The 14,303-nt window shown below is 41.5% G+C and overlaps 1 protein-coding gene across 1 annotated transcript; it reads left to right on the forward strand.

The window, feature by feature from the left end:
* Positions 1–1,147: 1,147 nt before the first annotated feature.
* Positions 1,148–2,919, forward strand: LOC109216294 (protein DETOXIFICATION 40-like; the record flags this gene model as incomplete). Its single annotated transcript, XM_019380437.1, is given in 5 exon segments — positions 1,148–1,204; positions 1,329–1,567; positions 1,737–1,855; positions 1,954–2,040; positions 2,608–2,919. Coding segments are annotated over 5 exon segments (568 nt in total), but the record flags the coding sequence as incomplete, so codon positions are not given.
* Positions 2,920–14,303: the final 11,384 nt, after the last annotated feature.

A 14,303-nucleotide genomic window follows, 5' to 3' on the forward strand; every position in this document is an offset into this window, starting at 1 on the left:
TTATTTCATGTACTTCTATTATGTTTCTCTAGCTTAGTCAAGTCTAGTCTTGTAGTTTTGGATTATTTTTTTTAAGCATTATTAGGGAGAATCAAGCAATCAAACTTTCTAGCAAGCAATCAATTCTCTATGCTGGTGTCTCTCCCCCTCGACACCGCGTTGCTTTTCTTTAATAGCTTTCATTAATGCAATCAAGCTTTCTTTCATTCTCAATTCTCATTTCTGCTCTCTCAATTGCTCTTGACATTGGTTTTCCCGTACGGTACCGTTATCTTGTTGATTGCTCTACAATCCACGCACATCCTCCAAGTTCCATCCTTTTTGGGTACCAATAGGACGGGAACGGAGCAAGGGCTCATGCTCTATCTCACAAAACCTTTCTCAAGAAACTCCTCAACTTGCCTTTGAAGCTCTTTTGTCTCTTCTGGATTACTCCTATAAGCAGGCCTATNGAGTATCAAAGAGCTCACCAATATCCTTAGCCCCACGGTGGGCGCCAAACTGTTTACCCTCGAATCCGGATAACAATTGAATTTATATGGGGTTTTAAGGATCCGTGAACTAAAAGATACAAAAGGTTTTTAGGTTAAGGAAAATAAAGATAAAGACTCAACAATTGCCGTTAAAGTAAATAATCGCAGAATATAATATTGCTTAGAACAATTGTGCTTGATGATCCACAAGAATTTAGAGAGATCCCCTTTTATACATTCTGATTAAGGGTAAAAATAAGGTAGGTAAATTGATTACATCGTGGATCCCTGTAATTACGCCTTAATGGCCTGAAGTGGTTGAGAAAATCACGTTTGGGCGAGATATCCGGCGACGCTTGGTTATCCGTTACGAGTCCGGCTTCCGACCTTGTGTGTTTCTCCATCCGGTGGTGACTCCTATCGAGCTCTGTAACGGTCTCGAAATGACTCGACCTCGGTTGTAGACGTGGCCGTCGTTCTACCTTGCATCCAGGTCGGGTTCGATGGCCCCGATTTGCTCCGGACCGGACCCAACCCGGTCGGGCTCAAGCAAAAAAAAAAAAAAAAAAAAAGGGTATCACCCAATACACTAGTATTATGAATAAGGTAGGTCATAAATTTTCAATAGTTAACTATTTTGTCCTTTGCTTTTTGTTTGGTGGGAATAACTAAAGCATGACACTTTCTGGTTGGGTTTTCATGATATCAGTTGGATTCAATGCAGCAGCAAGGTCAGTTTTCGCTGTAACTTATCTTTTTCGCGTTGTTCATTTCTCCTTTAGATATTTTATAAGGATATGGATTGAAAAGAATTTATCTTTTTTATTTGCTTTAATGTGACATGCTGATGAACAGTGTAAGAGTGAGCAATGAACTAGGAGCAAGGCATCCAAAATCAGCAGCTTTTTCTGTTGTTGTGGTTACGTCGTGTTCTTTCATTCTCTCAGTGATTGCTGCAGTCATCGTTCTTGCATTGCGTAATCTCATCAGTTATGCCTTCACTGGTGGTGAAGTCGTGGCTGCAGCTGTCTCCGATCTTTGTCCATTGCTTGCGATTTCCCTCATTCTCAATGGAATTCAACCCGTCTTGTCAGGTATGGATTTAGCATCTTATCTTCGCGGCCAAGTCTTTGATTCTCCTAGCTAGTTTGATTACCGAAAACAGATCAGCTTGTGTTTGTTGTCTGGATATAACATTGTCATTTAAGTTCCTATATGATCCCTTTAAATTCACTATACGAATTGTGATCGGATCTATTTCAGGTGTGGCTGTTGGCTGTGGATGGCAAACATTTGTGGCCTATGTAAATGTGGGCTGCTATTACATTGTTGGAGTTCCATTGGGTGCTCTTCTCGGCTTTCACTTCAAACTTGGCGCGAAGGTAATCACAATATATTCCATTAACATTCTCAAAACCAAATATCTAGATCAATCTATTTGTATTAAAGGAAAAATGGGTATATTATCTGGTGGATACAGGGTATATGGTCAGGAATGCTGGGAGGTACAGTGATGCAAACAATCATCTTGATATGGATCACTGCTCGAACCGATTGGAATAAAGAGGTAAACAATATCTCTTTACTTTTTCTAATGCTTGTAGTTAACCAGGTAGAAATAGACATCATTCTTTCTAATGTACCATTCGGAAACAGCCTCTCTTCCTTCCTAGGGTAGAGGTAAGGTCTGTCTACACACTACCCTTCCCAGACCCCACTTGTAGCATTTCACTAGGTTGTTGATAAGTCGTCTTTTTACCAATCTATCATAGATCATTTCTGCAAAAAAATTGGTTTAACTAATAAACCAAGTTAAGATTTAAGTTAGTCATAATATCCTGAATATGTCGCACCATTCTTGAAAAGGATCTCTGCTTCTACTACCAGTGATGCCATAAATCGGAGGAATTTGGTCTTACTGCAAAAAATTATTACGCGAGCATTCTTTCCTTAAGCTAAACGTGAATTACGAGTAGAAGCAGATCTAGAACATGTTCAATGAGTTCAACTTAACCTGTTGTTTTCGGCTTGTTCCATAAGCACATACGCAAAAAAAATTATACTTGTTTTTGTGTGTGCGTGTGTGATTATGAATCCACTGACTATAAATTCTGTATTCACCTGGTGGTTGCAGGTGGAATCAGCTCTGTATAGGTTGAAAAAGTGGGATGACAAGAAAGAATCAATTCTAGAGGAATAGAAAAAACTGGACAAAGAGGAGATTCATACCAAAGGGTTGTTAATGTTCTCTCACAAATGGGGTTTAGAGAGCTTAATGATTCAAGAATAATTTGAATGAAAATGACCAAGAAAATTATGAAATTGACATAGAAAAGGTACAATTAGCAGGAGAAAATCATGAACTTGACATAGTGTAATATCTCCAACGCATTTATGCTCATACTTTTCAATAATTTTTTGAGAATGAAGGCATCTTTATAATCCTTGCTGCTTCTTTTTCCCAAAATTAATTGAATTTATCGAATTGATATGTCTTAAGTTGAGACCCTCAACGGTATTAATACCAAAAATTGCAACGTCTCAAGAAAACCAAACTAGGGTCCTCTTTATAGGATCCAAAAGTAAATACAAGCCAATGGTCCATAGTTTAAATAAACTACAAGAAATAATTTTGTTAATCAAGAAATGTATTTAGTCAAATTTAACAAATGCATTTATAAACAAGCAATGTATGAGTATTGTCATGGGCGGCTTTCCAGCCATACCCCATGACCCCTTGGGCGCGCCCCGTGGCGTCCTAGCAAGTCTCCCAATGCCTAGCGCCACGGACGACCCCGTGGTCTTGGCCGCGCCAAGTGACAAGCGCGCAGGTGCCTTTGTCGTCCCACCGATATCCCTCGCCAGCGCCAAGTTGCAGGAAGATGCCAACAGCATTGCGCGCGCAGACAACGCCGCGCGCGCAGACCGTGATACCAAAGACACTGCCGCTGACAACGGACCTGCTGCTGCCTTATAGAAAACTAAGTCATTTTCATTGTAAATATAGAGTAGTTTTATTTCATGTACTTCTATTATGTTTCTCTAGCTTAGTCAAGTCTAGTCTTGTAGTTTTGGATTATTTTTTTTAAGCATTATTAGGGAGAATCAAGCAATCAAACTTTCTAGCAAGCAATCAATTCTCTATGCTGGTGTCTCTCCCCCTCGACACCGCGTTGCTTTTCTTTAATAGCTTTCATTAATGCAATCAAGCTTTCTTTCATTCTCAATTCTCATTTCTGCTCTCTCAATTGCTCTTGACATTGGTTTTCCCGTACGGCACTGACAATCTAGTCTAGCGTACGGAGGGGACCTCAGTTGGCGGACAGTAACTGTACTGACATCAGTTGCTTAGCCTTACGTCGCCCTTCCGAGGAATCTCAGGAAGGCGCCGCGTAACAGTTGGTATCAGAGCCTAGGCTCGACATCGGACGAGGGAACGCATTGACATTACCACCATTTCTGACCATGGTGAATCATGGGGACCGTATTGCGGCCCTTGAAGAAACAGTTGAGGTATTACGACCCATCGTGGATACGGTGCCTGAACTAAGAACCAGCCTAGCGCAAAGGTTGGACGACCTGGACTGCAGAGTACTCCAGGCCGAAGCTGACATAGAAAACATCAGTCGCGACTCCGAGGGAGACCAGCAGACAGCAGCCACAGAGGCAGCCGAAATTTTTGATAAATTCGAGGGACTCCAACAAGAGCGCACCGAGGATTTAGCCTACAGGGCACAAGAGGCAGATAGGGTGACTGCCATGCAACAAAGTATTGACAAATTGACAGACGAGCTCAATGTTGTCAATGCTGCTTTACAGGGCCTACTTCGAGGAGGTGGAAACCAAATCGGGGGCGCTGTGAACCCCGCTTCCGCGACACAAAAACTGAAAATTCCTGAGCCAAAGCCATACAGTGAAGCTAGGAATGCCAAGGAAGTGGAGAACTTCATCTTTGACGCCGAACAATATTTCGATGTTGTTGGGGGCCTGGAGGAAGCTAAGAAGGTAGCAACTGCTACCATGTATCTTCAGGGTGATGCTAAACTCTGGTGGCGGGTGAAGTACGAAGCCATCAGGGCCGGTNGCCGTGCGGGCGACATAGACAATGTCAAACTCAGTGAGCGGGATTTGCCATTTTTCTAGCCTTTCTGTGGTCATCGATTTTTGGAATATGTACTTCAAAGGATCTAATCTGGTTATCAGATAGGTGGTATAAGCCAACAAGTAATGCCTAAGCTTCTGAGCGACCTAAGTTAGGGCGCAGCAAGTTCTTTCCAACAAAGTGTACTTCGCTTCATAACTAGTGAACTTCTTGTTCAAGTAGTATATGGCTTGTTCTTTTTTCCCGGTCGCATCATGTTGCCCGAGAACACATCCAAAAGAATTCTCCAACACTGTCAAGTACAATAACAAAGGCCTTCCAAGCTCGGGTGGGACCAACACCGGCGGATTTGACAGATGTTCTTTGATTTTGTCGAAAGCTTCTTGACACTCATCTGTCCATCTAATTGCCGCATCTTTCTTCAATAGTTTGAATATGGGCTCGCAGGTGGTAGTCAGCTACGCAATGAATCTGCTGATGTATACTCACCTCCCCAGCCAGTGGGTGGAATAGCTAAAGAGGTACCGGTGAAGCTTGGCCCTTACGAAGGAAAATTCAACCTGCGAGTGGTGATCATAGATGACTTTGAGCTGATAGTTGGGCTGGAATTCCTAAGGCAAACCAACACCATGCCTGTACCATTTGCAGACATGCTACTGATGATGGGAACCAATAGGGCCAAGCCCTGCATTATCCCGTGCATACCCATGAAGATGGCCGTTGAGAACATCTCGGTCTTGCAGTTGAAGAAGGGGGTCAAAAGGAATGAACCTACGTTCCTGGCAACCCTCTGCATTGAAGATATAGAACGCTCCTCGGATCCCATTCCTAAGCCCGTGAAGGAGCTACTACTGGAGTTTGAAGATGTCATGCCACAAGACATACCAAAGCGGCTCCCGCCTAGGCGCATTGTGGACCATGAAATTGAATTGGTGCCGGGCGCGAAGCCACCTGCCCGGGCGCCTTACAGAATGTCACAATCCGAACTCACCGAGCTTCGGAGACAATTGACGGAAATGCTAGATACAGGGATCATTGTACCCTCCAAGTCCCCATATGGGTCCCCTGTTCTATTCCAAAAGAAACATGATGGCAGCCTGCGACTCTGTGTGGATTATCGAGCTCTAAACAAAATCAGCGTGAAGAACAAGTACCCTATCCCTCTAATGGCAGACTTTTTCGATAGACTGGGTGGTGCGACAGTGTTTACCAAGATAGACCTCAAGATAGGTTACTGGCAAGTTCGGATCGCAGAGGGTGATGAACACAAGACGACCTGTGTGACAAGATATGGGTCGTACGACTTCCTGGTCATGCCGTTCGGCTTGACTAACGCTCCAGCTACATTTTGCACTCTGATGAACCAAGTCTTCCGAGAGTACATTGACGAATTCGTGGTGGTCTACTTGGATGACATTGTGGTATATAGCCAAACATTGGAAGAACACCTAGTGCACTTGCGGAAGGTCCTAGCTCGTTTGCGGGAGCATGAACTCTATGCGAAGCTATCCAAGTGCTCTTTCTTAAATCAAATTGACTTCCTCGGACATGTCATCGAGGAAGGGCGCATCAAGATGGACCAACAGAAGATTCAAGCCATCACAGATTGGCCGCCGCCTAAGGATGTCCACGCCTTGAGGGCGTTCCTTGGCCTATGCAACTTCTACCGGCGGTTTGTGAAGAACTACTCCCTTATCGCAGTGCCATTGACAGAACTCCTCAAGAAGGTCACACCCTGGGATTGGGTACCGAGGAGAGCGGAGGCCTTCAACGCATTAAAAGCAGCTATGTCTAGTAGCCCGTCTTGGCTCTCCCTGATTTGGCCAAGCCATTCGAGGTACAAACGGATGCATCTAACTATGCCCTTGGCGGAGTCTTGCTACAAGAAGGGCACCCTGTAGCGTACGAGAGTCAGAAGCTGAAGGATGCAGAGCGGCGCTATGCCGCCCATGAGAAAGAATTATTGGTTGTCATCCACTTCTTGCGCCTTTGGAGGCAGTATCTGCTGGGGACCCCGTTCGTGGTCAAGACAGACAACACAGCTATCAGCCATTTCATGACCCAGCCGAAGCTGAATGGTCGGCAGGCCAGGTGGCAGGAACTCCTAGCTGAATTCCACTTCAACCTGGAGTACCGCAGTGGAAAGACCAATCATGTTGCTGATGCACTCAGCCGGAGAGCTGATCTAGCATCGGTGTGCCTACTCGCCACCCTAAGGGGGAGCGAAGTAGCCACCTCCATCAAGGACCAGATACAGGATCTACTCATCAAGGATCCTGCTGCTCAGTATTTGGTTGATTTGGTAGGACAGGGCAAGACTCGCCAGTTCTACATGGAAGATGGTTTTCTGAAAGCCAAAGGGAACCGACTTTATGTTTCGAAAGGAGGAGATCTGCGAAGGACTCTTCTAGCGGAATGTCATGATACTGTGGGCCAGCCATCCCGGTGAAGAACGCACCATGGCGTTACTTCGTCGTGCCTATCATTAGCCTCAAATGGCCGATGATGTCGCTCAGTATGTGAAAACTTGTCTAGTATGCCAGAAGGACAAGTCGGACCGCTTGACACAAGCGGGACTCTTGGAACCACTAGCTGTCCCAAAGAGACCTTGGGAAAGAGTTTTCCTGGATTTCATCACTGGATTGCCCAAGGTCGGAGATCTCACAACTATCTTGGTTGTGGTGGACCGATTTTCCAAGTATGCCACCTTTATTGCAGCCCCACAATATATATCAGCAGAAGATACAGCTCGACTCTTCTTCTCTCATGTCGTCAAATATTGGGGCCTGCCCAAAGACATTGTAGTGATCGCGACTCACGCTTCACTAGCAACTTTTGGACCCAACTCTTTAAGTGCCTTGGGTCAAAATTGAGTCACAGCTCAAGTTTTCATCCGCAATCTGATGGCCAGACGGAGCGGTTCAATGGTATGTTGGAGGAATATCTCCGCCACTTTGTAACCGGATCGCAGAAGAATTGGGTGAAGCTTTTGGATGCTGCTCAACTGTGTTTCAATTCACAAAGAGCTCTAGTACAAACAAAAGCGCTTTTGAAATTGTTACCGGACAACAACCGCTACTCCCACACACTGTGAATGAACCAAACACGGCTAAATCTCCTCGAGCTGCTAGCTTCTCAAAAGAGTGGAAGCGGAATTTGGAGATAGTGCGGAGTATCTTGTCAAAGCTCAAAAGCGGATGAAGAGGCATGCTGATCAGAATCGTTGCTTTGTTGAATATCAAGTAGGAGACAAAGTGATGGTCAAAATCCCAAAGCGGTACTTATTTGCGGGGGTCCATGACCCTCGCCTATTGCAAAAATACATGGACCCTTGTCCATTAAAAGGCGCATTGGGAAAATTGCATACCGGGTGGATACCCCAGCTTGGTGGAAAATTCATCTCGTCTTCCATGTCAGTCTCCTGAAACCTTTTCGGGAAGACACGGAGGATCCTTCAAGGAGCCAGCTCACATTACCCAGTATTCAAGGTCCCAATGCAACCGGGAAAAGGCGTGTTGAAGCTATCCTTGATGACAGAGTGATTCATGCCTCAAGGAAAGATCACCAAGAGTTCTTGGTGAAATAGCAGGGTTGTGATGCAGAAGAGGATACTTGGGAGAGGGGAACAAACCTCAAAGCCTACAAGAGCCTCATTGAAGATTATTTTGCAAGTAAGGCGCCGAGGACGTCGCCAACTCAGGTGGGGGAGAATGTCATGGGCGACTTTCCAGCCATACCCCATGGCCCCTTGGGCGCGCCCCGTGGCGTCCTAGCAAGCCTCCCAATGCCTAGCGCCACGGACGGCCCCGTGGTCTTGACCGCGCCAAGTGACAAGCGCGCAGGTGCCTCTGTCGCCCCACCGATATCTCTCGCCAGCGCCAAGCCACAGGCAGATGCCAACAGTGCCGCGCGGGCAGACAACGCCGCGCACACAGACCGTGATGCCAAAGACACTACTGCTGACAACGGACCTGCTGCTGCCTTATAGAAAACTAATTCATTTTCATTGTAAATATACAGTAGGTTTATTTCATGTACTTCCATTATGTTTCTCTAGCTTAGTCAAGTCTAGTGTTGTAGTTTTAGATATTTTTATTAAGCATTATTAGGGGGGGGGGGGGGATCAAGCAATCAAACTTTCTAGCAAGCAATCAATTCTCTGTACTGGTGTCTCTCCCCCTCGACACCGTGTTGCTTTTCTGTAATAGCTTTCATTAATGCAATCAATCTTTCTTTCATTCTCAATTCTCATTTCTGTTCTCTCAATTGCTCTTGAAATTGGTTTTCCCGTACGACACTGACAATCTAGTCTAGCGTACGGAGGGGACCTCAGTTGGCGGACAGTAACTGTACTGACATCAGTTGCTTAGCCTTACATCGCCCTTCCAAGGAATCTCAGGAAGAGGCCGCGTAACAGTATATATGTAATATGTTAAATATTTGTACTGGTGGATGGGCCAAGAGAGACCCAAAAAAATCATAAGACATTTGGCCGGTCGGTCGAGAATAATTTCAACCACTAGCCAAATATACAAAATATATATACTAATTGTATTTATATTATATGTTATAAGGAAAATATATATTTTTTTGCTATTTTTTTTAAGGCGGTTATATAATGTAGATTGTCCAAAAAGAAAGAAATACTCTCTCCGGTATACTTTAAGAAATTTTTTTTCTCTTTTCACACATATTAAGGAATTCACCTTTTAGCATTAATTAACAATGAAATTTACCATATTAACCTTAATCTGTTCATTGAAAATATAACAAACTCTTAGGCTCTTTACTCGAAGGGCAACTTTGGAAAAAAGAAGTTAATTCCTTCTTGATATCTGAAAAAATCAAATATTATGAACCACAAAAAAAAATCCTAAAAATCAATTAAAGTTTACCGGAGAAAGTAACGAACAAGAGGACCGTTGTGGTGGGTTGTTCTGTTTTTTTCATCCAGTGTCCATACTGCGTCAATATTCCCCATTTTAGATCTCTTTTTGCAATGCATTTTTAAGGCTAAGACTTTCTTTCTTTCGACCTCTTTTTTTATGCCAGCGAGTACATTTGAAGCTCCATGTCAAGCGTATCTCAATCAGTCTAGCTCAGTGAGCAAAGGTTCGAATAGTGTTAAAAATAGGAGAAATTTTCACAAACCACTATTGTTTAGTTGTTATTAGCTAGTTATAACTACTATTTACTATATTACTTCTTATAGTTATGTTTTCAGATTTTTAGAGTGTATTCGATGTATTTAAGCTATTGTATTCATGAATACAGTAGCATTTCTCGGCGTGAAACAGGGATTACAACTAGAGAGATTATTGTATTCGACTGTATTCACGGCGTGAAACAGGGGATTACAGCTAGACAGATTATTGTATTCGACTGTATTCACGATATGTGTTTGTGAATACAGCAACATAAATAGCGCAATTCATGGTTTATTCAGTTGTTTTTAAACGGAAAGTGAATCAATTAACATAATAGACTCCTAATATAACTCAAACTCAATTATAACACACAAAATTTGTATTTCCAGTTATAAAAAAGATTCTCAATCTAAAAACACTCCAAAAACATAGCAATCTTCAAATAAATTATATAATTACATTGAATACAGTTAAATACATAAAAAATTATTGAATACATGAAGTAGCAGGTCATCTATAATGCAAAAACATATGAATACATACTGCAGATACATTTGATGCATATATACATCTGAATACATAAATTATATTAATTAAAAAAAATATATGAATACATTCATGGAATATAGCGAGACAGTGAATACAATGAAATACATGGAATAGAACGAGATACATTGAAATACAATGGAAAAAAAAGACAATGAATACAACGAAATACATAGAATACAACGAGATACATTGAAATACAATAAAAAAAAGGTAATAGACTCTTCAAGTTGCTCACCCCAAACTCCGTCGTCTTTGTTCAAGAACAAACCTAATATCGTCTCGTCAAGAGGGCCGCGATTCTGACTCGAAACTCTCAAAATTTAGCGCAAAAACGAAAGAAATTCCTTATTTTCAATAGTAGATTGTCTTCTTTTGTTAGTAATTACGAATTTGGTAGATGAAGAAAAGCAGTAATGGAGGCGGTGAGAGGCAAGAGTTGCAGTGGCCATGTCCAGATTGAGAAGTCAAAAAGCCAATTTACCTTGTCAATTTGGGACCAAAAGAAAAAACCTCCACTTATTCGAGACACAAGCAACACAAGTGTATCAAAGTCTATCACAAGTTCGATAGCTAATAATCCAATTATTATCCAGATACCAAGCCGAAGGACACTGGGTTCCGAACACAAAGTACGAAGAAACATTCTGAACCAAACTATTAGAACTCCAACAAAATCCAAAACTGAATCGATCAGGAAGTAATATTCCACTGACAATGAAAATTTCGTGAGACAATGGAGATGAATTCGTAAAGAATAGTGGTTGTATTCATGGAGAAACACTGGCGTTGAGAGAGACAGAGGGTGGAGAAAAATCTGAAAGAATGAGAGAGAAAAATAATACAAAGAGTATTTTATGGCTTAAGGGTAGGAGGTAACCATAAATAGATATTTCGCTATAAAAATCAAAAGGTAGCTATGGAATATAATTTTTTAAAAGGGTATTTATTTAAAACAAATAAGGTTCAACCTTTGCTATAGGAGGTAAAGATTCTTAAAAGGAACCTTACAAAAACTTTTAATTCAGATTACCTAGGAAGAATGTGTTACATTTTCATGCCATAATTAGTCTCATTAATGTCAACAAACGACTATTACAAGCACGAAATATGTAACAAGAATACAATTATCAGTTTCATACCATAATTAGTCTCAATAGAGTCAATCAACAACCTATTACGAACACAAAATAGCAAGAATACAATTACATCTTTGTCATATTTCTATCCCGCTACTGAATCAAGTGATGGATTAGGAATGGTTTAGCCCGGAATCATGGTCGAACATAAGGTTTGTGTACTGTGCTTGGTTTAGAAATAAAGTTACACCTGTCATGACCCAAAATCCCTCCGAATGAGTCGTGATGGTACCTAGTCTCTGAGACTAGGTAAGCCTAACATTATCAGAAATAACGACAATATTTATTAACTTCGAACAATTCCAAAATAGAAATATCTGAACAATTTATAATCCCAAAACTGGTAGTACAAGTCATAAGCCTTTCTAGGAGTAGTTGTACAAAATGAAGACATCACTGTTCCAGAAAAAAAAGAAAACAATTGAAATAAGTACAACAGAAGGTGACTCTGAGACCTGCGAATGCAGCAGCAAGTTTACCTTGAGTCTCCACAGTAACGATCCGCACAGCTAATAACGACCGAATACCTGGATCTGTACAAAAATGTACAGAAGTGTAGTATGAGCACACCACAGCGGTGCCAGTAAGTATCAAGACTAACCTCGGTAGAGTAGTGACGAAGAACAGTCAAGACACCTACGGGTCTAATAAGCCGAACAGGATATGACATACAGCTAACAAGATAAAGATAATAAAGTAACTCCAATAGCAGGTAGAAATCAAATTACAGACAGTAGAGACGATAAGGGAAGAATACGGATGGTAACGAAAAGTAACCAAGTAAATTAACACCAACATAGCTGGGATACAAACAAGTAAAAATGTGTTAAATAAGGAAAGCGATGTTAACTCAATCAATCGCATCATTCCTAATACACAATTCCGACCATCCCAATCCTCGAAGTCTCGTAACAAAATCACAACTCCCAAACCTTTAACACACATGGAACCTTGTGCCCACATATTTCCTTTTCACTTAACACGGCAAAATTCACGTGCTACTCAATACATCATATCCATATCAACTGCGAATTAAGATGTTCAAGAAGTTCTATCTATATTTCATAAAGTAAATTTACAGTTTCTAAACCAAGTAGGAACCTGTGAGAAAGAGGAAGTTATTTTTATTTTTATTTTTTTGAAATCATTTGAGTGAAGAAAATAATATTTTCGAATAAAATTAAAAACCGAATAGCTATTGCATTTAATATTTATTAAGTTAAAACATAATAACATCCCTTTTTAAATAAAATAGAGGAAAACCTTAGGCAAGTGAAGAAGATTAAGCTGGGGAAGCAATTGAAATAAAATATAATGATTATTAGAAATAATAGATACTAAAATATACTGCGAGTTCTAACTTAAAGGCACACAGGGAAGCATGATATTAATTCCTTCATTTTAAATCACGATATTACGAATGACTCTACAGGACAGGAGGAAATGACTCAACGTAGTAAATTTACTTTGAAAATTAATTCACCAGAATAATAGTATTAGGAAAAGAACTCAGAAAATGACGGCAAGTCAATAAGTCAATGACAATAACTCGATCCTCAAAACTTAGTGAAAACCAGAAATACAAATTATCAAAGTCTTGCACGAAGGCACTAAAGTCAATACAGTAAAACAGGGGATACAAAATACAAGATATATTGCGGCGCGCAACCCGATACCACCATATAATATCAATTCACCCTTATTCCTCCTCAATATAACACCCTTATTTCTCCTGTTGTGGCGTGCAACCCGATCCCACCGTACAATATCAATATCATAACAATAAACATAATATATTGCGGCGCACAACCCGATCCCACCGTATAATATCAATTCACCTTTATTCCTCCTCAACATATCACCCTTATTCTTCCTGTTGCGGCGTGCAACCCTATCCCACCGTACATAATTTAAATCAACAACACAATTACAAGAATTTCTACCACCAAGAGTATGATTACACGGCAACAAGAGAATCACGTAAAAATCAAATGAATACAACAACCTTTACAAAACAACAGACATGTAAGGCACGTGATAACTACACAGACAACCACAACAATTTGGATATGTAGCATATATGCACAAGGTAAAGAAGTGCTAACAACATCGATAGAGCATGTAGAGGTGAAACTAGCAAATAGGAAACTCAATCATATCAGAACAACTTCCTACTTAGTGAATATAAGGACCTAAGAACCCTAAAAGGTAAATTTTTCGCAAATAAGTCCGAGCACGCACTCGTCGCCTCGCGTACACGGACTACAATTAGCATAGAAGACTCAAATCCTAAGGGGAAATTCGCCACGCAAGGTTAGGCAAGATACTTACCTCAAGGCCTGAACACTCGGTTCATCAAATCCATGAATGCTGCTGGGGCATTTATCAACCCAAATGACATCACTAATAACTCGTAATGCCCGTACCTAGTGCGGAAAGCTGTCTTAGGGACGTCAGATGCCCTAATCCTCAACTGATGGAAGCTAGATCTCAAATCAATCTCCGAAAACACTTTGGCACCCTGAAGCTGGTCAAACAAATCATCAATCCTTGGCAATGGATACTTGTTTTTGATGATGACCTTGTTCAACTGCCGATAATCAATACACATTCTCATCGATCCATCCTTTTTCTTAACAAACAATACCGGCGCACCCCAGGGCGAGACACTAGGTCTAATGAAGCCCTTATCAAGCAGGTCCTGCAACTGTTCTTTCAACTCCTTCAACTCTGGCGGGCCATACAATATGCCGGAATAGAAATGGGCTGGGTGCCCGGAGCCAAATGAACGCAAAAGTCGATATCCCTGTCGGGTAGCATCCCAGGCAGGTCTAAAGGAAATACCTCTGGGAACTCACGTACAACGGGCACAAAATCCATAGAAGGAACCTCAGCA

Source organism: Nicotiana attenuata, unplaced genomic scaffold (genome assembly GCF_001879085.1).
Source record: "Nicotiana attenuata strain UT unplaced genomic scaffold, NIATTr2, whole genome shotgun sequence".
Lineage (NCBI taxonomy): Eukaryota > Viridiplantae > Streptophyta > Magnoliopsida > Solanales > Solanaceae > Nicotiana > Nicotiana attenuata.